Source organism: Bos mutus, chromosome 16 (assembly GCF_027580195.1).
Source record: "Bos mutus isolate GX-2022 chromosome 16, NWIPB_WYAK_1.1, whole genome shotgun sequence".
In the NCBI taxonomy this organism is placed as follows: Eukaryota; Metazoa; Chordata; class Mammalia; order Artiodactyla; family Bovidae; genus Bos; species Bos mutus.
Window position 1 is genome coordinate 40,656,144 of NC_091632.1, and position 25,054 is coordinate 40,681,197.

The following is a 25,054-nucleotide window of genomic DNA, read 5'->3' on the forward strand; positions in this document are numbered from 1 at the left end:
GTTAAATTCAGCGCGCGCTGGGGGCACGCTGGGTCGTCCCTCGGATGCGGGAGATTAAGGGAGAATGCGTGAGTTTAGAAGACTCCGCTTTCGCTTGTTGTTTCAAATGGAATCAAGCCTAGGCGTACAATCTACACGCAGAAGGGCAGGAGGTACCGCACGTTCCCCAAGGTGAGTTCGGCCGGATATGACATCACGCGAGGCGAGCCACGTGGGTCTGCGCAGTGCGGGGCTGAGGAGCCACGCAGGGCGGCGCGCGCCTGCGCAGTGCGGGGCTGAAGGCCAAGCCTGACGGCGCGCGTGCGTGCCGGCGTGCGTGCTTGCGTGCGTCCCGGTTTAGTGCGGTACTGGCCCAGTCGTCACTGGCGCAGAATTGCTGACGGAACGGGCCGAGGCTGGCTGGCTGTGGGAAGAGAGGCGAGGTTCAGGTCTGGGCCATGGGGAGCGCGGCGCAAGCTCAGGCCGTCGGGGCACGGGCCGCCCGCTGGACCAGTAGAGGGTCCCCGAAGCGGCGCGGACCCGGCCGCGTCTGAGGAGGAGGCGGTCTCCCAGGGTTCGCAGAGGGCGCCGTTCGCTCGCCAGCGTAGTAGCAACGCTGAAGCTTCTAGAATTTGCGTGCATAACATCGCACCAGCTTGGAGCTAGTTAATGTTGTTTGTTGACATCGTTTACTAAAATCTGTGATGCATGGGAAACAAAGTCCAGAAAAATAGGCTAACAGCGATTCAGACCCCGGCATAGCGGCTGTCGTTTACGAGAGAGCTAAGTGCGAAGAATCTATCAGGATTGAGTGTAGCGTGGGGGAATTACCATTTTTCTCCGTTTTTTTTTTTTTTTTTTTTTTAAAGCGTGTTCAAATATGTAACACTGTTAACCGCCCCCGAAAATTTAGTGCAGTTACTGGAACTAAAAAATAAAATCCCCTCCAAAAATCTCAGGGGGTAATTGCTAAAGACAGTATTTCTTTTTTTATCCATGAAGTTCAGCCTTTTCTATGTGAAATAGTACTTGAAAAAAGGCGGCTTTGTATTTCCCTCTCCCTGAATTGTGTGAAATGGAAGGCTTATGTGCTTAGGTCTTGGAAAGCTTCATTTACAATATATTAGAAATTAGATTTTTATAAACGTGATGAAATCTGAACATTAACCAACGTGTTGGCAATCTTGCTGTGATGTCATCTCAAAAAAACAGGAACTGAAGTTCTAAGTCAATATTAACCAAAAATGCTGTTTTATTGTGTTTGCCTATCAAAATCTTTTCCCTGGGAAGCACTTGGTTACTCTGCTTAAAAGTGTTCCTTAATCTTGTTTTTAGGTCTTCTACGGTTGCAGTGAAAGTTTCTTGAAAATCTTGTTTTAATTGAGTCTTTAATAAATACAACGTAAAAATGGCTTCAAAAAGAGCTCTAGTCATCCTGGCTAAAGGAGCAGAGGAAATGGAGACGGTTATCCCTGTAGATGTCATGAGACGAGCTGGAGTAAGTCCCTCAAAGTTTTTTAGCCCTCCTCCGTTTGAAAGCATTTTTGAATTCTTATAAGTAATTTTGGATAAAGTAGTGTTGAATGTTCTTTGTGAAATATTTCAAACATACGCAACAGTACAGAGGCTGTGTAATAATTACTTGTCTGCAACTTAATAGTTAACATTTTACTATATTTTTTTCAGACTTGTTTTTTGAAGATACAAATGTTTTAAAGGAATAAACATTGCAAAGCTCTCTTTATTTCCCTAATTCAATTCCCTTTCTGGCCCCAGAAATAGCTGCTCTCCTCACAGTGATGTGAATCCAGCCCAAGCATGTCTAAAGTAACATTAGACTGTGGTTCTCACTCTGCATATCTGCATTATAAACCTTTATATGCCCACATAACCATAGTGAATGCTTAAGTAGCCTTTACTGAATGGTGGATACCATTCTAAGCACTTATACTAGTTTTTAAAACGTTAAAACCACCCTAAGAGTTATTGCCAACCTCTTGTTACAGTTGAAGAAACAGGCAGAGAAGCAGTCAGTGAATGAATCAAGTATTTAAATAAGTGAACTAATCACATTGTAGTAAAGAATGTAGATGCGGTTTATTTAAAACTGCTGCTTAATATTGCACTATGGGAATATGCCCAGTCTCCATTCCTCTATTGCATTGTTTTACAGCATTATAGTGCTGTAATACTTTTTTTTTGGTCGTTCTGGTTTTATTGAGATATAATCAACATATAGCATTGTGTAAGTTTAAGGTGTACAGCATACTTAAATATATCATGAAATGATGACCACAATAAGTTTAGTGAATATCCATCATCTTGTATCAATACAAAAGTAAAGACGTAAAAGAAAAATATTTTTTTCCTATCATGAGGACTCTTAGGAATTACTCTTAAAAACTTTTGCATATTAAACATAACAGTATTAATTGTACCTATCCTGTTGTACGTTAGTTTCTAATCCTTATTTATCTTATAGCTGAACATTTGTAATATTCTTGTGCAGGTTTTTCTTGTTTAAAGATATGAAAGTTTTTCTAGGCTCTGAGCCTAAAAGGAATTACTACTTGCATATATGATGTTACTAGATTTTGTCAAGTGACTCTCCAAAGTACTGATATTTGGGCCCACCAGCAGTGAGAAAAATTCCTATTGTTCTCAGTATTGTCAGCTTTGTGAATTTTTGCAGGGCAGTGGAGTAGTATTTCATTGTCTTAACTTGCATTTCTACCTTATGAAAATACCAGGAGGATTAAATGGCAACAGCAACTTTGCAAGGTGTTTTATCGATAGGATGATCATATGATTTATTAACACTTGTAAAAGAAAGGAGGCTAAGCAGATGGGTACTGGGACAGCATCTTTAATTCATACTGTCAGACAAACTGGGACAGATTAGTGGTTAAATATATTTAGCCAACTTAATAGCCTAAAGTCAGCATGGTTTTGTTGCAGTATTTCCTGCCAGGTTATTTTAAAACACAGGCCAGTTGTGAAAATGTTACTCTAAATTTATGTTCAGTGTTCTTAAATATCATGATGACGTCTTCCTCTTAGATTAAGGTCACCGTTGCAGGTCTGGCTGGAAAAGACCCGGTACAGTGTAGCCGAGATGTTGTCATTTGTCCTGATGCCAGTCTGGAAGATGCAAAAAAAGAGGTTTGTTCTCTAGATTTGGAATCGTTCCTTCCTACCGCTTCTTTATCAGTTTCTTGAACTCTGTCTTAACTACATCTAAAACTGTCATTAGCACAGACTTATTTTAAGAAAGTTACTTTGCTTAGAGGTCTTCAGCACTAAATTAAGTCCTGGGGAGTGGAGAACTTTGCCTTTTTCCACTCTGTATCCTCAGAACCTGGCAGGTCCCTGACCTCATGTGTTTGGTGTGGGTGGATGGGTGGGACACCATCACTAGTGTTCTGGCTCATACAGGCAGCCTTGCCTCCTTCTGTAACTACATTATTTAGTATGAGAGTCACCTGCACATTTCCCATTCATTTCTTACCCTTTATTCGAAAGCTGTTTCTTATCTTTCCTTTATCAGTGACACAGATGTGGGGTTATGTGATTCATTTTACACGGAACAACTCATACTTGATTTGTGGTTGGATTAAAGGAGGAGTGAGTTCTCCTTAAATTGTGTCATTTTTTCAGTATCTTCAGAATTGAGGTTTTTCCTTTTATGGGGGACCAACGCTTTTGGGAATCCGTCAAGAGCTGTGGTCCCTTTCCTCAGAAGCATGCCTGCCCACACATACCAGCCACTTGAGCCTGCGCTTTCACGGGGCTCAGGCTTCGGGGGCCAATGTGATAGAAGTGTGGGGTGCACCCTCTTAGAGCAGGGATGGGGCAGATCACCACCCATGACAGCTTTTCTGTGCTATGAGGAGCCTGGGCGTAGAATTCCCTGTGCCTGGCTCTCCTCAAAAGCATAGAAAAATGTATTCCTCTCTGATAAATTCACATATCTCAGTGCTAGATTGTGAAGTTTAAGAATGTTGATATTTTGTAGTTGTTGGATCTCTAAATAGGAGGTTAGAAATGAGAGAGTAGCAGTAAGTGTTTCTTCCCTGTTCTTTTTTGTCCTGTAGGGTCTGGGTGTTCTGGAATAGTCGTTACATTTTGTGTCTGTTTATTGTTCAGTTTCTAAATGGAGTGAAAGAAATTTTCATACTTCACAGATTTTAAGTTTTGCTTGGCTTTGAAACAACATAGGACATTTCATAGTCTTTAAAAGTAACTAAATAGTATATGTTGGAGTAAAAATGTATTTTTCATTTTGTTTGCTTAATGACTAAATTTTTTTAAAAACTTTTTTAACATTTTAAGATACTGTATTAAATCAATTTCTATTTCATAATTTAAGCAAGTTTGAAATCATTAGATTTCTAGGGTGTTTTAGTATCTGAGATAATAAAATATTGTGTCATTTTTTTTAATACCCCAAGTTCCATTTTACTTAAGGTTAAAACATTCTTTTGTGCCTTCTAGCGTTTTTTTAAATTTATTACTGTGTACATTCTTGTTGAAAAATAATCCATACAATGTAGACAAACACAAAGTCACGTGTTACTGTTAATGTCCCTTTCTTATTCTTCCCTTCCTTGCTCCCTGCATCAGTTGGCAGTTTCCTTTGTCCATGAGTATCTATACTGTACACATGTATGTGGGGGGGGGTGGTGTTTGTGTGTAGACACACACATATGCATTCACGTACATTTATTGTTTTTACAAGAATGAGATCATGCTACACCTGGAATTCTGCAGCACAGACATCATTTCGTGTTACTAGTATATGGAGGTTTTCTGCATTGTTGGCTAGTTACAGTAGTCCATTGTAGAGAAACACTTTGATTTATTTAACTTTCTCTATGAACAATATTTTTGCTGTGACCATATTTAACATATGAATGTGTTACTGTTTAATGCACATTTCAAATAAAACATTTTCACTTTTCTTATTTTTTAAACTGTTACAGGGACCTTATGATGTGGTGGTTCTTCCAGGAGGTAATCTGGGTGCACAGAATTTATCCGAGGTAAAGTATGTAAAGAGAGTATTCCAACATCTTGTATTCTGTTGTTTTTGTTATTAAAATATTTCAGGAAGGAGGCTATGAATAGAATAGGAAAAGATGAACAAAACGGTGTTCCAGCTTAATTTTTTAAAAAGTCATTTCTAATAACATCTACTGTAGAAGTAAGCAGAATTGGTGGAACAGTTGTGAATAGATTCTGTGAATAGAGTCCAAATGTAAGATTACTGCCCCCCTCCAATAGCAACAGAATGATTTATTTTGTGCTTGTGAAGGGTTAAGCATTGAAAGGTAAGAGGTTGGCTGTCTATTCAGCCATTGGAGTGAGGGAGATTGCAGGGGCCTAGAGCTGCCAGCTTGAATGAGAAATGGTATAAAGGAAGCCACTGTTTCTTCTGTTATGTCAAGCATCAGCCTGCAGGAGGGAAGAGAAAAGGAGATGAGAGAGTCAGGGGCTTCATGAGACAGAAACTCATGAACCAGGTCAAGTCAGTCATTTGGGACCTTGGGGCACTCTCCTCACTTTGCTATCTGAAAAAAAAGCCCAAACAGCACCTTTCCTCTTTGCTGTATCCCTAGAGTACAAGATGGCAAAGGTTAGCATGCCCAAGGGAAATAGTTTTCTCATCTTATCTTTAAACATCTTTAAGGAGAGGGTACCCTTTTCTATATAAACGTTGTGGTTGGGTTTAAGCCTGTAGAAACACTATGAATTTGATAGTTTTCATATTGAGGATTTAGCAATGTTGTTGAAAAACAGATGGAAGTTGTTGTGGTTAAGCTAAAACCAGATTCTACCAAAGTTTCTAGCCGAGATTGGCTGCGGCTTAATGACAGCTTGATGTACTTTGGTTCTCTGACTAGTCCGCTGCTGTGAAGGAGATACTGAAGGAACAAGAGAAGAGGAAGGGCCTCATCGCTGCCATCTGTGCAGGTAACCTCAGGCCGGCCCCTGTCCAAGGGTGTCTTCAGTTCAGTTGCTCAGTCGTGTCCGACTCTTGTGACCCCATGAATTGCAGCAGCTTGCTTCAAAATACACATGACAGGGTTGTCTTTGAGTACAAGGTTGTGTTCCCAGTACTTCTTCCACTTCCTGAAGCATGAAGGGCTTCTGTGTCAGTGTGTTTAGTTGGGGGCATGAGGTTGGTATCATGTCAGAAGTGACTGCAGTTACTCCGTTTTCTGCCTCTCCCTGCCTTTGGTGTGCATTTTGTGGAACCTATTGTTTTCTATGTATGATGGACCTGGAGGAAAGCAAGGCCCCTCTGGAATTCAATAAACAGTTGTTACAGCCAGTCCCAGTGCCAGAGAGGACTTCTGCCAGGACAAGGTCAGCAAGAATCAGACCAGCGTTAACAATCACAGATCTGCCCTGAGCTTGCCCCGGGGGCTTCCCACCTGATCCTCAGTGTTCAGCTCCAAGTCTGAGGTACTGTATGTTCTCTGCCACATGATTCAGAGTAAGGATGGTGGTGCTTTGCAGGGGTCCTCACATCTTTGAGACCTAGTAATATCAGTCCTTTGGTTTTTGATACCATTTTAAAGTCCATTCTTTTTGCTCTAATAGATGATATTCCACCATCTTCCATTTTTTTCATAGTGTAATTTTGGCAGGTGCCTGTGGCTCAGATGGTAAAGCGTCTGTCTACAATGCGGGAGACCTGGGTTCGATCCCTGGGTCGGGAAGTCTCTGGAGAAGGAAATGGCAACCCACTCCAGTACTTTTGCCTAGAAAATCCCATGGACGGAGAAGCCTGGTGTCCATGGGGTCACAAAGAGTCGGACACGATTGAGCGACTTCACTTTCGCTTTCCTTATTCATAGGTCTTCATTAAATGTTTTATCAAGAGAACAGATAAGCAAATGAATGGATGGTTAGACAAAATGACACGATATTTTGTTCAATACGGTAGACTTTTTAAAAGAGATCATAGTCATAGGCTGGGGGTCTGGGGACTGTGCCTTAGAGCAGTCGTTCTCACAGTCTTTCCAGAGGGTTTGTAAGGGCAGAGCAGATACTGCTCACACATTATTTGCCTTTTTACTTTTAATTCTCATAGGAATTACATCAGAGAATGACAGTGGCATCATTCAGGCATGGCTTGTGTGCTGAGTGTTCTTAGCTCATAAACCTTTCAAGATTTAATTTCTGGCATGGCAGTTACTGATAAATATAACTCACACTAATAGCTGAAGGGACCCTAAGACTTGAGTGTTTGAGAACCCCCAAGTAAGAGACCAGGAAGGACTGAGGGGCATCCACCTGGCAGTCCTTGTCTTTGGGTTCCAGTCAGTACTGACCTCTGACCTGCCCTTGTGGCTTAAGGATTTCTTTGCTAAAAGACACTGAAGCCCAAGTAGCTGCACTGCTCCTTAAGGAGGAAGACATCAGTTAGTTCAGTCACTCAGTCATGTCCGTATCTTCGCGACCCCATGGACTCTAGCACGCCAGTCTTCCCTGTTCATTACCAGCTCCCAGAGCTTGCTCCAACTCAGTCATGTCCATTGAGTCGATGATGCCATCCAACCATCTCATCCTCTGTTGTTCCCTTCTTCTGCCTTCAATCTTTCCCAGCATCAGGGTCTTTTCCAGTGAGTCAGTTCTTTGCAGCAGGTGACCAAAGTATTGGAGTTTCAGCTTCAGCATCAGTCTTTCCAGTAAATATTTAGGACTGATTTCCTTTAGGATTGACTGGTTTACTGTCCAAGGGACTCTCAAGAGTCTTCTCCAACATCACAGTTCAAAAGCATCAGTTCTTCAGCACTCAGCTTTCTTTATGGTCCAACTCTCACATCCATATATGACTACTGGAAAAACCATAGCTTTGACTAGATGGACCTTTGTCAGCAAAGTAATGTCTGTGCTTTTTAATATGCTGTCTAGGTTGGTATTAGCTTTTCTTCTAGAGAGCTCTTCAAGAAGATTAGCGACACCAAGGGAACATTTCATGCAAAGATGGCCATAATAAAGGACAAAAACAGTATGGACCTAACAGAAGCAGAAGATACTAAGGAGGAGGAGGACATAGGTGGTATTAGTTGAATATGGACTTAGTCCAGTCCACCCTCACCCCACCTCACCCCACCCCACCCCACATGCTGACCCCTCACCTCTGTCGCATTCTTTGTGCTTAGTGCTTAGACCAAAAAAAAAGGAAGGGTTTGCGTTGGGTTTGTTCCCTTAGGACGGCTGAAAGTAAAAAATCACATGTCAGTTTGTCATTTTGTGTCACTGAAGTAGCAGAATCCTGAGCTGCTTCTGGTTCCCAGTGTTGTGCTGAGGCAGGATCGACTCCCAGGCTGTCAAGGCATGCAGCCCTTATCATTTACATCCATGCTGTAAAGTAAACGGCGCTGGTAACGTCGTCTGGTTGAATGTCCTGCACTGCTCTGCTGGGTGCTGCAGAAGACCAGAGAAGTGTGATCGTGTGTTGAGGAGAGATTGGAATGAGCAATGGCAGAGATTCAGATGTTTCAATCAGTAGATGAGAACAAGATGAAGCTTACACTTAGGGGTTGGGAACAGTTTACTGAACTGAAGGAATGTTAGCTTAACCCCTAATACTGAGTGAAAGCGAGAGAAAGAACCTGGAAGGGAGGCTTTCTGGAGAAATAAAATGAGATTAGGGGAGAGGGGGAGGCGTGAGGGGTATGGAAGCCAGTTGGCAGGTGCTGGGCTCCAGGTACAGGCTCAAGCTCTGGGACGCCTGGAGAGGCTAGGACCCTTTCCATAAGTAACCACATGGTGGCGCTGTTGACTTTCCCTCTGGTCCTCCTGGGGTGATTCTGTCCACTGTGCCCTCTGCTCCCAGCGCAGAGCTGGACCCTTATGTATTTATAGATATATAATTTATTTACTTTTGACTGTGTGCTGGGTCTTCATTGCTGTACAACCTTTTCTCTAGTTGAAGAGAGCAGGGACTAGTCTCGGTTGTGGTACACAGGCTTCTTATTGCGGTGGCTTCTCTTGTTGTGGAGCACAGGCCCTGGGCTTCAGTAATTGGGCATGTGGACTCACGTGGGCTCGGTAGTTGTGGTTCTCGGGCTCTAGAGCACAGGCTCAGTAGTTGTGCACTGACTCAGCTGCTCTGTGGCATGTCGGATCTTCCCAGATCTGGGATGGAACCTGTGCCTCCTGAAGTGGTAGGTGGAGTCCTTACCCCTGAGCCACCAGGGAAGCCCCCAACTAGGATTCTCATGCCCAGAAAGCCATAATTTTGAATTTACCATACATTTATTAACATCATTATAGGTAACAATTTTATCACCTGGAGGGAGCAACCTAAAAATTCCTAACTCACCGTATGACCACTGTCCTCAAGTATGATCCATCATCTCTTGAAATTTGCTCTAAAATGTACTGGAGAAAATGATTGTTTCTTAAAATCTCACAAAATAAGAAAGATAATGAATCCATTCAAATAAAATTGAGTGATAATTATGACAGACTTTTAAAATTTGCTTCCAAACACAGCTCTTATATACAGAATACAAGTAAGGAGGGAGGCGACATCAGGCATGTTTAAGAGACTTTTGATGTAAGTTATAAATGAGGACTTGGTCTAAAACCGACACTTGATGTTAGACTGACAGCTTATGTAATTAGATGATACTTGTTCCATCTTCCTGTTAGTAGCTGCTAAGATCTTGAGTTGCCCGTAGGTCTGTTTATGTAACTACTTTTTCCTTGGAACCGTGTTGAAATATGAAAGGTCAGAAGAGCAAGTGCTTGGGTTTGCTGGAGCTAAAAGTGCGCGAGTCTGTCTTGGGACCTTAGCTGAAGTGCCCTAACCATTTAGAAGGTCACAGTGTTCTTCTGGAGTTTTTTAGGTTTGACATGAGGTGTTAGTAAGTTTTTGTTTTTTTTAATTTTTGGTGACTTAGAGAAAAAAGGTAGAGGGACTCCTTTTTTTAAAAAAATAGATTTAAAATAACAAAAAGTAAGAAATCTTTCTGATTTTAGTCTCTATTTGAGAATTGTTACAAAATGATTTATCAGTAAAGTTGACCACTCATTAAAGTCTCAAGTTGGCACCTGCATTTTTTTTTTTTAACCTTCATTTTAAGAGAGACAGTGTAGAGGACCACAGTGGACATTTGTGCTGTACTCTTCTCTTCAGTGCGTGGTTGTAAAAAGAAACGCCAGCGCCTCTGTGTCTCAGCCATGTAGGCATTTCATGGCTGTCTCCTGTGGGGCTGGGAAAATGTCACATTCAGTTTAATATATTCATTTAATATATGCCACCTGATACATTTGGGTAGATGGGTGAGTGCTTATCTTTCATTTTCAAGTAGAAAAGTAAAATTAGTCCATGAAATAGCAGTCAAGCCCAGAGGTTCAGAGCATGCTGGTTGCGTTCAATATATAACTAAGTCTTCCATTTGCAAAGAGGCAAGACATTTAACCCTTGATGGTCTCCCATTCTTTGTACCCCTGGTACACTTGCAACCTGTTCCTTGAGGGGGCATGGTTGGTTTATCTGTTTGCTCCTTAGGTATAGAGGTAAATCTTTCTGATTAAGTGGTTATTGAAGTGTTTTGAGTTTGTACATTTTTGCCACACATGTTCTGCAGATGGTTGATTATAAACATGCTTTACCTCTCATACTAGTAAGTGTTTAGTTTCAGAATCATATTTTTAGGTAAGAGCCCCCTGATTCAAAGAATGCTCTTGTTGCTGCAGTTTTTAAAACATGGGTTTTTCTGTGTACACACTTAAATCTCTTTATTCATCTTTTTAGGTCCTACAGCTCTGCTGGCTCATGAAATAGGTTTTGGAAGCAAAGTTACAACACACCCACTTGCTAAAGACAAAATGATGAACGGAAGTAAGTACATGCTTACGTTCTAACGTGCAGAAAGACCTACTCAGAAAGCTGTGGTGTGATGTTGTCTCCCACTTGGAAGATATTTTGTACATAGGGGTTCTCTGTGGGTTGGGTTGTGATGTGTTCCTCACTTTCTTTGCAAGTGTTTTAATGAGAAAGACCGGCTAATGGGGTAAGTCTCTGTGTGCAGGTTGCCTAACAGGGTACAGGGGCTGAGCCAAAGGCCAGCCGGGTTCCTTGTGGTCACAGATTGAAGTGGTTGCAAATGCCAGTTTAACTAGTTTGCTAAATACTTTGCCAGCAGTCTGAGGATAAAATTTAAACCTTGGTGGCAATTTCAGAGGGTGCCCTTTTGCCCACAGTCCAGAGTAAAATGGACATTGCTCCCTTCCTGCAGAGGAGGCCTGCTCCTTCATTCACAGGTTCCTTTGTAAATATTAATATCAGCCAGACATTTAACTTTTATGCATTTATTTTTATAAAAACAATTTTCTATTCATGGTAAAAAAAGAAAAAAAAACAAAACAAGCAGTACAGAAAGGAATGAAATAAAGGTAGATGATTCGCTTCTCTCTGACTTCCCTACCTCCTTTCTACTTTTCAGAGGTAACTTCTGTTAGGTTTCCTGTGTAAGTCTAGAATTTTCTCTGTACATACTCATTATCCTTTGTAGTTTAATGTTTTTACTCAAATGAGAGCTACTAAATATGTTCTGCAGCTTGCTTTTCAAACCTAACATTATACCTTTCTTTTCCCCTAACTTATCATTTCTCTAATGTTACTTGGTACTTGGAGGTTATGTTTTTAAAAACGCATGTCGTTGTCTCTGCCCTCCAGGAGTTAATATCTTGCAAAGACATGTGCACCAAATTTAAAAATGCATCAAATTTCAAATGATGAGGCAGTGTATAGTTAGGGGCACAGCAGGGTCACTGTGACCTGGATGTGCAGCTGTGTCACGATGGATGCTGCCTCAGAAACAGTGCTTCTTGGTGTGTGGTTCAGAGCACCAGCCAGGAAGTGTCTTCCTCTGCCACCTGTGCCTGGCGTGCATATCAAAGGGAGCAGAGACCAAAACCTGTATAGAGAAAGGGACGTCACACTGGGTGTGGATATGTGCAAGGGAATCAGAAATTCCCACTTGGAAATCATAAGTGGCTCAACTGGCATTTTACCAGTGGGGAGACTGGGTGACCAGCTCCATTTAAAACACCCGCTAACCAGCAGCCAGTGGCTACATCAAAAGACTGATAATGTCAAGAGCAGATTTGAAAATAGCTGTGCCACTGATAGATTTTCTCGCTGTATCAGTTCTGCTCTGGACTTCCTCTGAACTAAAAGTAGGGAAGTCCATGTTCTTTCTTCGTTCATCCTTTCATAGGAAAGTAAAGTGATGCAGTTTTCATTTTACTGCCTTGTAAACCAACAGACCTTATGTTTTAAAGGAGTGTTAGGTTCACAGCAAAATTAAGCAAAGAGTACAGAGTTTCCATAAACCCTGTGTGCCCCCATCCCCACCTCCCTCCCCATCCGCTTCCTTTCCCCCCAAGACGGTACCTTTGTAACAGTCGATGAACCTACACTGACACGTCATCACCACCCAAAGTCCATAGTTTACCTTAGGGTTCACTCTTGGTGTTGGACATTCTGCATATTCTTAGATTTGATCCAAGGTAGTAGTGATGTCTTTTTTGAAAAATCTATAGTTGTTTTCTGGTTGATAGAAAGATAAATTGTCAATAAAACCTTCTATGTGAAAATTTTTTTTTTTTTTAAGGCTCTGACTTCTGGGCAATTTTTAATTTAGGGGTTTAGTTTACTTGGAGCTAATGGGGTTTTGGAGGGTCAGAAAGAGCAGAATCAGGCTTCCTTTAGCAGTAACGACTCGTGAGAAGGAAGAAATGAGTGGAACATGTTCCCCGTTATCTGCTCATGTATCTTTGTGGCTCTTTCCTCGTAACACCTCAGGAAGACGAGGCTGATCAGAAATAGAAGAATATGAGATTGTTGACTCTTGGGCACTTACAGGGCACGTTCACATGTGTTATCTCGAGCCTGGCAGCCCAGGTACCCAGTAAGGCACGTATGGGCTTCACCGACGAAGGAACAGGCCGCTTGCCTGAGTTGGTCCGGAACTGGGGCCCCGTGTCTGTCCACATGAGGCCCACACACACTGAAGTCACCAGGCGTTGGGTTCAGTCAGCAAGGCCTCTTGAAAGAAAAAGACATTTGCAGTGTCTGCATTCTGAGAAGTGGAGCTGTAATCACTTCCTGGGTGAGGAGGCCCTTCTGCTTGTCCTCATCGTGAACTTCAAATTAAGAGCAGTGTGACATTTTTTACTTACATAAGCCATCCAATCTGAAGGACAGAGTGTTTCCATTTCTCAGCTTTAAAATAAAGAAGGGGTGACTTCAAAGATTTGTTCAGTTCTCATTTGTGTGGTTTACTGAGTGGTTGGATGCCGGCTCCCAGGGACGAGCAGGGACTCCGGAGCAGATGACTCCAATGTGGCTCCAGCCCCACCCCTCCCTGCCCCCAAGGGCTGGTCCTGTAACCTCGCTGGGCCTTATTTTCCCCATCTGTCACCTGAGGAGGACCATAGGTAGCTCCTGCCTCTCGGGGCTGTTGACGGGCTCCATGAGGCAGTGTGTGTGACACACCTGGACGTCTGTGGGTCACTGAAGCTGTGTCAGAGGGCCCACCAGTCAGTGCCTGACTCTGCCTGGCTCTGGCTGAGTGCTGGGGATGCAGAGCGGACGGACCGCTATCGCCAGGGCTCAATCTGTTGGGGTTGGCATCATGCCCATTTTACAGAAGAGAAAAACAGGGAGGTCAGACAGCTGCTAACTAGCAGACTGAGGTTTGAATCTGGCAGACTGATACCTGAGCTGATGTGCTCAGGGGTCAGTGGCTTTTCTTGGAAGGGCTGGATAGTAATGATCTAGGGCTGTCTGGGCCACCGTGTCTCTGGGGCTCCCAGACCACGAAGGTGAGGGTGTGCAGGTGAAAGCGGCTGTTGGTTACTACCCTGTGGCCCCTAGCCTCCCCCGTTGCTTCATCTCTGGGCTTTGAGAGAGGCTTTGGGGTGTTTGCTTAAAGGTAAAAAGGAATGAACACCTCCTGCAGGTTGACCAGGAATGGACTGGCATGCGGGTGTCGTTTTTCTCCGTCTTTACCGCTAGGTGGAGGTGGTCTGTAAGCAGACCTTTAGCTCTTCCTGACTGAGATTTTTGAGAAGAACCGGAATTTTTAAACATTTTTAACCTGTGTAATCCGTATGTGTAGTATTTTACCCACAAAGAGGTTGTTACCTGAATCATTCAGAGCCTTGCCTTCACTGCCTGTGTCTTGGTGTCCATCTCGGCTCCGGGTTCTCTACTTCAGCGCTTGGGATGATCTCTAACCAACAGTAGATGAGGTTAGCTTAGGAAAACCACTCCCCTGCAGACCAGGGATCCCCTTTTCTTCTGTAGAAGGGTAACTGGGAGAGCGCTCCCGGACTGTTGTCAGTTGTTTCACTGGTGACTTGATTTGTAATGAGAGGAAGCCCTGAAGCAGGGCAGTGGTGTTCATCCCTGGGAAAGGACGGGTTCATAAGGACACGGTGTCTAAAGCTTGCTGGTGCAGCGGGAGCATCTTGCTCAGGTGCACTGTTCTGTGTAAGCATCAGACAAGCATTTCCTGAGCTCTTTGGGCTCTGGAGACAGAGAAGGGGACAAGATCAAGCCATGTTCTCGGGGCTCCTCAGAGGGGGAGGGGGCAGAGGTCGTGCAGTGCTGCAGGCCCAGCAGCAGGGACTGCAGGGATCAGATGGGGCAGGATTGCATAGAGGACCCGTGTGGGCTTTTGACCCTGGCCCTGAATCTATTAGTCCATCATGTCCTGTCATTGAGCAGTGTCACCAGGCAGCCAGGCAGCCAGGAGTCCTCATTGGTGTCTCCCCACGTCCAGTCCCTCTGCAAGGTCTTGGCATTTTATCTCCAAGACACACCTCGGGCCTCCATGTCCTCACCGTGGCCTCTGTCCCATCCAGGTCGCTGTTTACTCCCGTGGGTTCTTCTTTGTCTCCCCTCTGCTTCTTTCTGCCCTGTCTTTGTGCACAGGCTGGGCCTCAGGGCTTGTGTACCATGATGTGGAGTTGAGGGTCACTTCAAGGTGCCAGAGAAATTGGTGAAGGCTTCTCATGGGGGGCACCTGGGTATGCTCTGGTTTGCACTGTGGAACGTCCCCTGTTTGGTGGTGCTGAGAGTGGAGGGAAAGGCAGGAGGAAGGGGGTCTCTGCACGCAGAGGTCCTGCATTGAGGCAGCAGGCAGGGAGTGTTCATTCGATCTTTCCTTCACCTGACACTTGGGAGTACCTCCCTGGTGCCATTAGCGTTCTAGACTGGACGGGTAGGTGAGGGCTCAGCGTTGCACAGACCAGAGGTAAATGGGAGCCAGATGGTTTCCTGGGTGCTGGGAGGGTGCATGATAGAGTGACCTGGGGGGCCTGGTGAGAGAGGGGTCCATGCTGAATTCAAAGGAGTGTTTCTGAGAGGAGCTTTCTGGGCAGAGGAAGCAGCCTGGGCAGCTCCTCCAGGGCCGGAAGGACTACAGTGCCCTCTGTAGCAGAGCTGCAAGCTTCAGGCGGGAGAGTGGGCCCTCAGGGCAGCTGCGGGGTCACGGGGCCAGGCCACGTGGGGTGCTGCTGCATGTGAGGAGTTCGGGCCTGGTGCTTGTGCAGTGGGAGGATTTGGTGACCGTCTGATGTGGAATGTGAGGGTGCAGGGTGGTTCAGGGAATCCCAGCTTTGAGCCCTCAGATTTCCTCGGAGGTGGTAGTGTTTACTTCATGAGAATACAGGAGCAGCCTGTTTTCTTATTACATTTGCAAAGATACAGCCAGCTGTGGCCTCCGAAAGCAGGCAGTGCCTGACGAGAAAGTAGGTTTCTCCCCACTTGAACCTCTCTCTCCCCACCCATGGCACATTGTGCGTGGTTTCTGCTTATTTGCTTTGGAGGCAGCAGAAAGTGTGCATCACCCAGGGGGTCTGTATATTACAGGTCGTTTCTGCCTTCAGCACTGGTTCCCCTACATCCCCCTTCCTCCAGCATTTTATAGGAAAGGAAAAGTAGTTTTCCCTTGTATCCTTCCGAGTTCTTAGTTGAGACCCTTGTTACAGGAGACAGGTGACTGGAGAAGAACGAAGTCTTTTGACATGTGTACTTGATGTTTGGGCTTCCCAGGTGGTGCTAGTGGTAAAGAATCCGCCTGCCAATGCAGGAGCCCTCATGGGGGCTGTGGGGGCTACAGCGGAGGCCTGGCAGGCTACAGGCCATGGGGTCGCAGAGTCAGACACAGCCAAGCAACTAAGCACTAGAACTCATGTTTACATGGAAGAGCCCCAGGGGAAAATGAGTAACTCCCTGAGGTGGTTTAGAATTCTGGCTTAAATTCCATCTTAATGGGGAAAGGGGAGACAGGCCTCTCAGGGGAAGGTAATTGGCTTTTCAGAAAGATGAAGGGGCCCTTTGAAGAGTAGATGGGAGGAATGATAGTTTGTGACAAGGTTTGTCTGGGTGTAGTATCAGCTCCTGGTTTTCTCTTCTGATTGATAGAACTTCCCAGAGGGGATTTCTGATAGCTGCGTTCCTTTTGGACAGTCTGTGCTTAGGCAGGAAAGGGGATTCAGAGAAACCCTCTCTCTTTCTGTCCTGCTGTGTTCTGAGAGCTGGGGGTGCCTAATAGAGTTATGAGTGACTGGCTACAGTGTTGGTGTTGTGAGCTTTTGCTTTTTTGAAAATTTTGGCTCGTTTGTATTTTCATTGTTGTGAGGCAGTAGTGTGTGGTAAGGGAATGGAAGTGTCGAGTGGTGTTCATGGCTGTCCTACAGCCCACGAGGATGTAACCCTTCTTTGTTTTTATTTCCCAGGTCATTACAGCTACTCCGAGAACCGTGTGGAAAAGGATGGCCTGATCCTTACCAGCCGGGGGCCAGGAACCAGCTTTGAGTTTGCTCTGAAGATCGTCGAGGTGCTGGTTGGCAAGGAGGTGGCCGACCAAGTGAAGGCCCCGCTGGTTCTTAAAGATTAAAGTGGAGAGGCTTGATGATGGGTCAGAGAGACAGGCCATTTGTAATCCAGCCTCGTTGTGTTCACTTTTAAAAGGTGGGGTGGTCACTGTGTTGAGAAGCCATCCTCCTCACTCCCTCCCCATCCATTTGTGGCTCTGACATGACAGCTATGCAGAGATACCAGTTATATCCCCTCATTTCTGAACCTTGATTGCAAAATAAATAGGGCATTTAGCAAACTACCACCTGTTCCTTCTTTTCTCTCTGGTCTCTGTTTTCTTGTGTGAAACCAAGTGGTATCAGCTTCGTCTGCAGCTCGTAACTACTGTTCAGTCATGTCCAGCTTTTTGCAACCTCATGGACTAAAGCCAGCCTGGCTCCTCTGCCCATGGGATTCTTCAGGCAAGAATACTGGAGTGGGTTGCCGTGCCCTTCTCCAGGGGATCTTCCTGACCCAGGGATCGAACTCCAGTCTCCTCCATTGCAGGCAGGTTCTTCACCATCTGAACCATCAGCAAAACTGGTAGCTCATAACTGTTGATCCAGCTGCTAAAATAACTGAACAGGGGACATGGTTCGCACAGCATGTGAAAACACATAAAACAGACGAAAGAGGCTTGTGACTTCTCTCCGATTCACTAACTAACTGTATCCCTAATGTGCTATTAAAGATACCCACGCAGTTGGCTTACTGGTGAATTTTTGTAAGTCAGTTCCTTGTCTCCTGTTGCAGAAAAAGTCCTGAGATGGGAGTTGAGAACCTCTCAAGGCTGGCCTTGCCTGTTTCCCCCTCCTCAGGGAACAGCACCCAGCTCTTTCATGCCCAGGTCCCTAGGTGGGGTGGGTGAGTTGAACCCAGGGCGTGGGCCCATCCAGTCAGCCCAGCACACCTGACCACGCAGCCCAGGTGAGACCCGTCAGCCAGTGGGATTCTGTTCTGGGACCTATCCTGCGTGCTGCGGTTCTATCTGCCAAGTGCTCAGGAGGACTGCCCTAGCATGGCTCCAGAATGAGAGGTAGGAAGCTGAGGATGAGGCTTGACCCAAGGTCTGTCTACACCTAGAGCAGGACAGCTCCTGGACTTCTGAACACGTGTCAATTCCCTTGACTTTTGTGTTGGAATCATTTATAAGGGACTGATGAGATGGAAGTGAACTTCTGACGGCAGAGGGCTGAGCTATTAAGTAAAACTGCCCAACACAGAGAACGTGCGTTGCTGGGTGGTCTCGTCGTTGGCTATCCTTCCTTTCCTCCTGGGCACAGCATGGACATCAGTGAACTTTCTGAAAAGGCCAGGCCAGGTGGTCAGTACTTAAGGTGTATGGGCTGTCAAGCTTCCATCACCGTTGCTCAGCTCTGACCAGGCTGCACAGAAGCATCCACAGCCAGCCATCAGGACCGCTGTGCAGCAAAACCCCCTTCACCAAACCAGGCAGCAGCAGAGCTGGACCCTCAGGCTGCAGTTTGTAGATTGACCCCTGAACCAGAAGACAAGGTGGATGTTCATTACTAAAAATGCAGATAATAACTGCTTGTTTTGATGAGCTTCTTGTTTTGATCAGCTCCTCCAAGGATGTGAGGAGAGGGAACAGAAGAGACCTCATGAGGGGTGGGGACCACTGAGGCTTCAGCTGAGACCTGAGGGCAGGTCTGGCTCCATCAGCAGCTATCAGCATTGCTGCACCTACTATCTGCTGAGCCTAATCCTGGGGCTGGAGTAAGCATTGGGAGATACAGTCTGTCCTAGATCCTCTGTGTAGAGTTGTTCAGTCGCTCAATTGTGTCTGACTCTTTGTGACCCCATGGACTGCAGCACTCCAGGCTGCTCTGTCCATCATCAACTCCCGGAGCTTACTCAAACTCGTCCATTGAGTTGGTGATGCCATCCAACCTTCTCATCCTCTGTCATCCCTTTCTCCTGCCCTCAGTCTTTCCCAGCATCAGGGTCTTTTCCAATGAGTTGGCTCTTCACATCAGATGGCCAAAGTATCGGAGCTTCAGCTTCAGCATCAGTCCTTCCAATGAATATTCTGGACTGATTTCCTTTAGGATTGACTGGTTTGATCTCCCTGCAGTCCAAGGGACTCTCAAGAGTCTTCTCCAACACCACACTTGGAAAGCATCAATCCTTAAGTGCCCAGCCTTCTTTATGGTCCAACTCTCACATCAATACATGACTACTGTAAAAACCAGAGCCGCTAGACTGACCTTTGTCAGCAAAGTAATGGTCTCTGCTTTTTAATTTGTCATAGGTTTGTCATAGCTTTTCTTCTAAGGAGCAAGCATCTTTTAATTTCATGGCTGCAGTCGCCTTCTGAAGTGATTATGGAGCCCAAGAAAAGAAAGTCTGTCTCTGTTTGTATTGTTTCCCCATATATTTGCCATTAAGTGATGCGACTGAATTCCATCATCTTTGTTTTTTGAATGTTGAGTTTTAGGCCAGCTTTTCACTCTGCTCTTTTCACTTTCATCAAGAAGCTCTTTAGTTCCTCTTTGCCTTCTGCCATGAGAGTGGTGTCTTCTGCATATCTGAGTTTATTGATATTTCTCCCAGCAATCTTGATTCCAGCTTGTGCTTCATCCAGCCTGGCATTTTGCGTGATGTACTCTGCATTTAAGTTCAATAAGCAGGGTGACAATATACAGCCTTGACGTACTCCTTTCCCTATTTGGAACTAGTCCGTTGTTCCATGTCCGGTTCTGGCTGTTGCTTCTTGACCTGCATACAGATTTCTCAGGAGGCAGGTAAGGTGGTCTGGTATTCCCATCTCTTGAAGAATTTTCCACAGTTGTGATCCACACAGTCAAAAGCTTTAGCATAGTCAATGAAACAGAAGTAGATGTTTTTCTGAGATTCTCTTGCTTTTTCTATGATCCAAAATGGATATGTGGGGTTGGGAGAGAGGAAAAGATCTACATTCTATGTGGAAAAGCAGAGAGAAGAGATAGTGACAGACTGTTCGGCAGGGTGTGTAGAGAGGCCTCTGAAAAAAAGGCCTGGGGGGAGACCTGGTATCTGCTGAGAGCATTCCAGGAAGAAGAAACTGTAAGAGCTAAGGCCCTGCGGCTAGGGTGAGGTGGAGCACGGGGTTGCGGAGGGCTTGCTTGAGGGGTGGGGTTGGAGAGGGAGCTGGCGCCACTGGAAATAGTCAGATGAGGGCCTTGACCCTTCTTGGTCCAGAGTCGGCTCTGTTGAGAGAGGACCCCATGGGGAGCAAGAATGAGGACCCCAGAGGTGGGCACACATGTGGGTAAGAGGGAAACCATTTCCGAGATTCCATCTTGAACACAAGGTCACGTGGAGACTTTGTGTCCTTGGCCAGAGAAGGAGCCCTTGTGGTAGGCTGGTGACTCTGGAGTTCAGATCGATGAATTTGAAAGGTCTATAAAATATACTTTCAATGAAGAAAGACTCAAAACCTGCTACGTCAAAAGTCACAAATTACTGACATTTATTATTCATTATTAACAGTGAACCTTAAAAACTCTTGCAGTACTTCCCTGGCAGTCCAGGGGTTAAGACTGCAGTTCTACTGCTGAGGGCATGGGTTCAGTCCCTAGTTGGGAGAGTGAGATCCTGCATGCCTTGGGGCCAAAAAAGAAAAAGGAAACAAATTGATTATTTCGTTTGAAAAGACAACAAAGCTCTTGCAAGTCACAAGCATATTGTACCAGCAACCCCCACCTCTGATTCAGCTCCCTGGAATTTGAGTGATCTGCAGGAAGGGGGCAAGGAAAGGTGATTCCAAGTAGACAAAAGGGAAAGAGTATTTTTAAGAGGCTCAAATTATCAGAGTCCAGGAGACTTTTTTCCCCTGTGTTTGGGGTGGGGGTTCCAGGATCTGCTTTATCTAAACCTTGGGCCTTTTCTGGCCAGGTCAGGAATTACTGGCTTTAGGCATATCAATAACATTTAACTGCCTCCACCCTCTCTATCTGTCAACTTCTTTCCTAAACTAAACACACCTAATCTCCTCCTTCTAGGAAAAAAAGGTAGGAGGGGGCCATGATGCCCAGAAAGAGAACTTGGGACCTGAGGAGGGGTGCTGTCCACATTTCCAAGTGATCTAGACTTAGAATTTAGGTGTGTGGTCCATCCAGCTGGACCTCCTCCTCATTCAAGGGTCACCCCACTTTGGGAATCACTTTTACTTTGCCAACAAAGGTCTGTCTAGTCAAAGCTATGGTTTTTCCAGTAGTCATGTATGGATGTGAGAGTTGGACCATAAGGAAAGCTTATGCGGCTCCTTAAGGAGCGCTAAAGAATTGATACTTTTGAACTGTGGTGTTGGAGAAGACTCTTGAGAGTCCCTTGGACTGCAAGGAGATCAATTCAAACCAGTCAATCCTAAAGGAAATCAGTCCAGAATATTCATTGGAAGGACTGATGCTGAAGCTCCAATACTTTGGCCATCTGATGCAAAGAACTGACTCATTGCAAAAGACCTTAATGCTGGGAAAGATTGAAGGCAGGAGAAGGGGATGACAGAGGATGAGATGGTTGAATGGCATCACTAACTCGATGGATATGAGTTTCAGCAAGCTCCGGGAGTTGGTGATGGACAGGGTAGTCTGGTGTGCTGCGGTCCAAGGGGTCACAAAGACTGAGGAGGGCTGCTGTCCACATTTCCAAGTGACCTGGATTTGAGCGACTGAACTGAACTCCTTCATGCTCACCTTTGTGGCTTTGGGATCCCCGGTGCCTGCCCAAGGCCGGTTGTAGAATTAGAGAGGGGTTGGGGTCTGGAAATAAGTCTCACCCAGAGTCCAGTCCCCTCGACTGAAAGGAGCAAATCCCTCTTGCAGGAAGCGGCTCTGAGACCTTGACTCAGCAGCTCTGGGCCACAGCCTTCCCAGCCGTTTCACTGGACAGATGTGGCCAAGCTGCAATCCCTGAGGCCCTAGGCAGTGGTGCCCTAGGGAAGTGACGGCCAAACTGCTTTTCCGCAGGGGGTTGGTGATGGTGATTTTGATTCTTAGTGAAAGCCTGATGAATAAAATGAAGGAAGGGCTGTGTCCCAGGTGCTGAATAGAGCAGGGAGGGCCCAGGGATGACTGGATGGCTAACTGACTCTTTTCAACCCCATGGAGTAGCCTACCAGATTCCTTTGTCCATGGGATTCTCCAGGCAAGAATACTTAAGTGGGTACCCATTGCCTTCTCCAGGGGATCTTCCTGACCCAGGGATCTAACCTAGGTCTCCTGCATTGCAGGCAGATTCTTTACCATCTGAGCCATCAGGGAAGCCCTTCATTTCAGTTCAGTCGCTCAGTCGTGTCTGACTCTACAACCCCATGAATTGCAGCACGCCAGGCCTCCCTGTCCATCACCAACTCCCGGAGTTTACCCAAAATCATGTCCATCGAGTCGGGGATGCAATCCAGCCATCTCATCCTCTGTCATCCCCTTCTCCTCCTGCCCCCAATCCCTCCCAGCATCAGGGTCTTTTCCAATGAGTCAGCTCTTCGCATCAGGTGACCAAAGTATTGGAGTTTCAGCTTCAGCATCAGTCCTTCCAATGAACACCCAGGACTGATCTCCTTTAGGATGGACTGGTTGGCTCTCCTTGTAGTCCAAGGGACTCTCAAGAGTCTTCTCCAACACCACAGTTCAAAAGCATCAATTCTTCGGCGCTCAGTCTTCTTCACAGTCCAACTCTCACATCCATACATGACCATTGGAAAAACCATAGCCTTGACTGCTGCTGCTGCTGCTAAGTCACTTCAGTCGTGTCCGACTCTGTGCGACCCTATAGATGGCAGCCCATCAGACTCCCCCGTCCCTGGGATTCTCCAGGCAAGAACACTGGTGTGGGTTGCCATTTCATTCTCCAATGCATGAAAGTGAAAAGTGAAAGCTAAGCCGCTCGGTCGTGTCTGACTCACACTGACCCCAGGGACTGCAGCCTACCAGGCTCCTCCATCTATGGGATTTTCCAGGCAAGTGTAATTGAGTGGGTTGCCATGTCTCTGCTTTTGAATATGCTATTTAGGTTGGTCATAACTTACCTTCCAAGGGGTAAGCGTCTTTTAATTTCATGGTTGCAATCAACATTTGCAGTGATTTTGGAGCCCCCCAAAATAAAATATGACACTGTTTCCCCATCTATTTCCCATGAAGTGATGGGACCAGATGCCATGATCTTAGTTTTCTGAATGTTGAGCTTTAAGCCAACATTTTCACTCTCCTCTTTCACTTTCATCAAGAGGCTCTTTAGTTCCTCTTCACTTTCTGCCATAAGGGTGGTGTCATTTGCATATCTGAAGTTATTGATATTTCTCCCGGCAATCTTGAGTCCAGCTTGTGCTTCTTCCAGCCCAGCATTTCTCATGATGTACTCTGCATATAAGTTAAATAAGCAGGGTGACTTGATGTACTCCTTTTCCTATTTGGAACCAGTCTGTTGTTCCATGTCCAATTCTAACCTTTCACAATTGATACAAAAGGAATCCTTACATATGTCACTGTTTTGTCCTTTTTTTTTTTTTAAACTGATTATCTCTCTTTTAAAAAAACAAATTATTTATTTGTTTTTGGCTGTGCTGGGTCTTCGTTGCTGCATGCAGGCTTTCTCTAGTTATAGAGAGTAGGGGCTACTCTTCATCGCTGTGCTTGGTCTTCTCATCTCAGTGGCTTACCGTGTTGCAGAGCACAGGCTCTAGGGTACTCGGCTTCAGTAGCTGCAGCACAGCAGTTGCCCTGCGGTGTGTGAGATCTTCCTGGACCAAAGATCAAACCCGTGTCCCCTGCATTGGCAGGCAGATTCTTAACCACTAGATGACCAGGAAAGCCCTCGCTGATCACATCTTAGATAAATTTTCTCTACTTATTTATAGGCTGGCTACTACATTATGCCATCCCTGGTGGCTCAGTGGTAAAGAATCTGCCAGCAATGCAGGAGACACAGGAGACATGGGTTCAGTTCCTGGGTTGGGACAATCCCCTGCAGGGGGAAATAGCAACCCACTCCAGTATTCTTCCCTGATAGCTCAGCTGGGGGCTTAGTTGGGGCTTCCCTGATAGCTCAGTTAGTAAAGAATCCACCTGCAATGCAGGAGACCCTGGTTCGATTCCTGGGTTGGGAAGATCTGCTGGAGAAGGGGAAAAGCTACCCACTCCAGTATTCTGGCCTGGAGAACTGGGTCTCTGGGTCGCAAAGAGTCAGACAGGACTGAGCAACTTTCACTTTCATTTGGGCTTCCCTTGTGGCTCAACTGGTAAAGAATCTACCTGCAATGCAGGAGACCTGGGTTCGATTCCTGGGTTGGAAAGATCCTCTGGAGAAGGGAAAGGCTACCCAGTCCAGTATTCTGGCCTGGAGATTTCCATGGACTATACAGTTGACTCATTGGAAAAGACCCTGATGCTGGGAGGGATTGGGGGCAGGAGGAGAAGGGGACGACAGAGAATAAGATGGCTGGATGGCATCATCGACTCTATGGACATGAGTAGACTCCGGGAGTTGGTGATAGACAGGGAGGCCTGGTGTGCTGCGATTCATGGGGTCGCAAAGAGTGAGACACGACTGAGCAACTGAACTGAACTGAACTGATACAGTCCATGGGGTTACAAAGAGTCAGACACGACTGAGTGACTTTCACTTTCACTCGTCCAGTATTCTTGCCAGGAAAATATCACAGATACAACTGAGTGACCGAGCACATTTGCTTGCTTGTTACTACATCATGCAACTCAGTTCTCCCAATATCCCTGCAAAGTTGTCATCATCTCTTGTAAAAAGAAGAGAAGCCGTCTCTTTATCCTGTGCTACAGGTTGCCCATGGATCAAAGGCGGCCATAAAGGGGGAAGTACGTTTTTTAAACTGTGAAGCACTAAATGTAAAGTATGATTTTAGTGTGACCAACACTATCATCTTAAAGTCTGGATATGTGTTCTATATTCTAGGCTGTTGCTTCTCCAAGGAATGAGGAAGACATTCCTTTTTTCTGAGGAATCACTTCATGTTGTTCGATTGCCAAGTCCAGTCGGACTCTTTGCGACCTCATGAACTGAAGCATGCCAGGCTTCCCAGAGTTTGCTCAAACTCATGTCCATTGAGTTGGTGATGCCATCCAACCATCTCATCCTCTGTCACCTCCTTCTCTTTTTGCCTTGACTCTTACCCAGCATCAGGGCCTTTTCAAGTGAGGTGGC

General features: G+C 45.6%; 1 protein-coding gene across 2 annotated transcripts; it reads left to right on the forward strand.

Moving 5' to 3' along the window:
- Positions 1–271: 271 nt before the first annotated feature.
- Positions 272–17,141, forward strand: PARK7 (Parkinsonism associated deglycase). 2 transcript variants are annotated; one of them, XM_005892693.3, is made up of 7 exons: positions 272–428; positions 1,315–1,477; positions 3,040–3,141; positions 4,962–5,021; positions 5,883–5,952; positions 10,760–10,846; positions 16,759–17,141. In XM_005892693.3, exons 2-7 carry the CDS (start codon positions 1,388–1,390, stop codon positions 16,917–16,919), a joined length of 570 nt encoding a protein of 189 aa, XP_005892755.1. In that variant the 5' UTR covers positions 272–428; positions 1,315–1,387; the 3' UTR covers positions 16,920–17,141. The 2 variants fall into 2 exon arrangements, with proteins under 2 accessions (XP_005892755.1, XP_014332773.1); XM_014477287.2 differs by having other exon boundaries at positions 415–553.
- Positions 17,142–25,054: the final 7,913 nt, after the last annotated feature.

Bases quoted from the DNA above. Each gene is read 5' to 3' on its own strand.
- PARK7 (XM_005892693.3), top strand. From the start codon at position 1,388: ATGGCTTCAAAAAGAGCTCTAGTCATCCTGGCTAAAGGAGCAGAGGAA. The intron at 3,142-4,961 runs GTTTGTTCTCTA...AAACTGTTACAG, and splicing joins TGGAAGATGCAAAAAAAGAG to GGACCTTATGATGTGGTGGT. The intron at 10,847-16,758 runs GTAAGTACATGC...TTTATTTCCCAG, and splicing joins AGACAAAATGATGAACGGAA to GTCATTACAGCTACTCCGAG.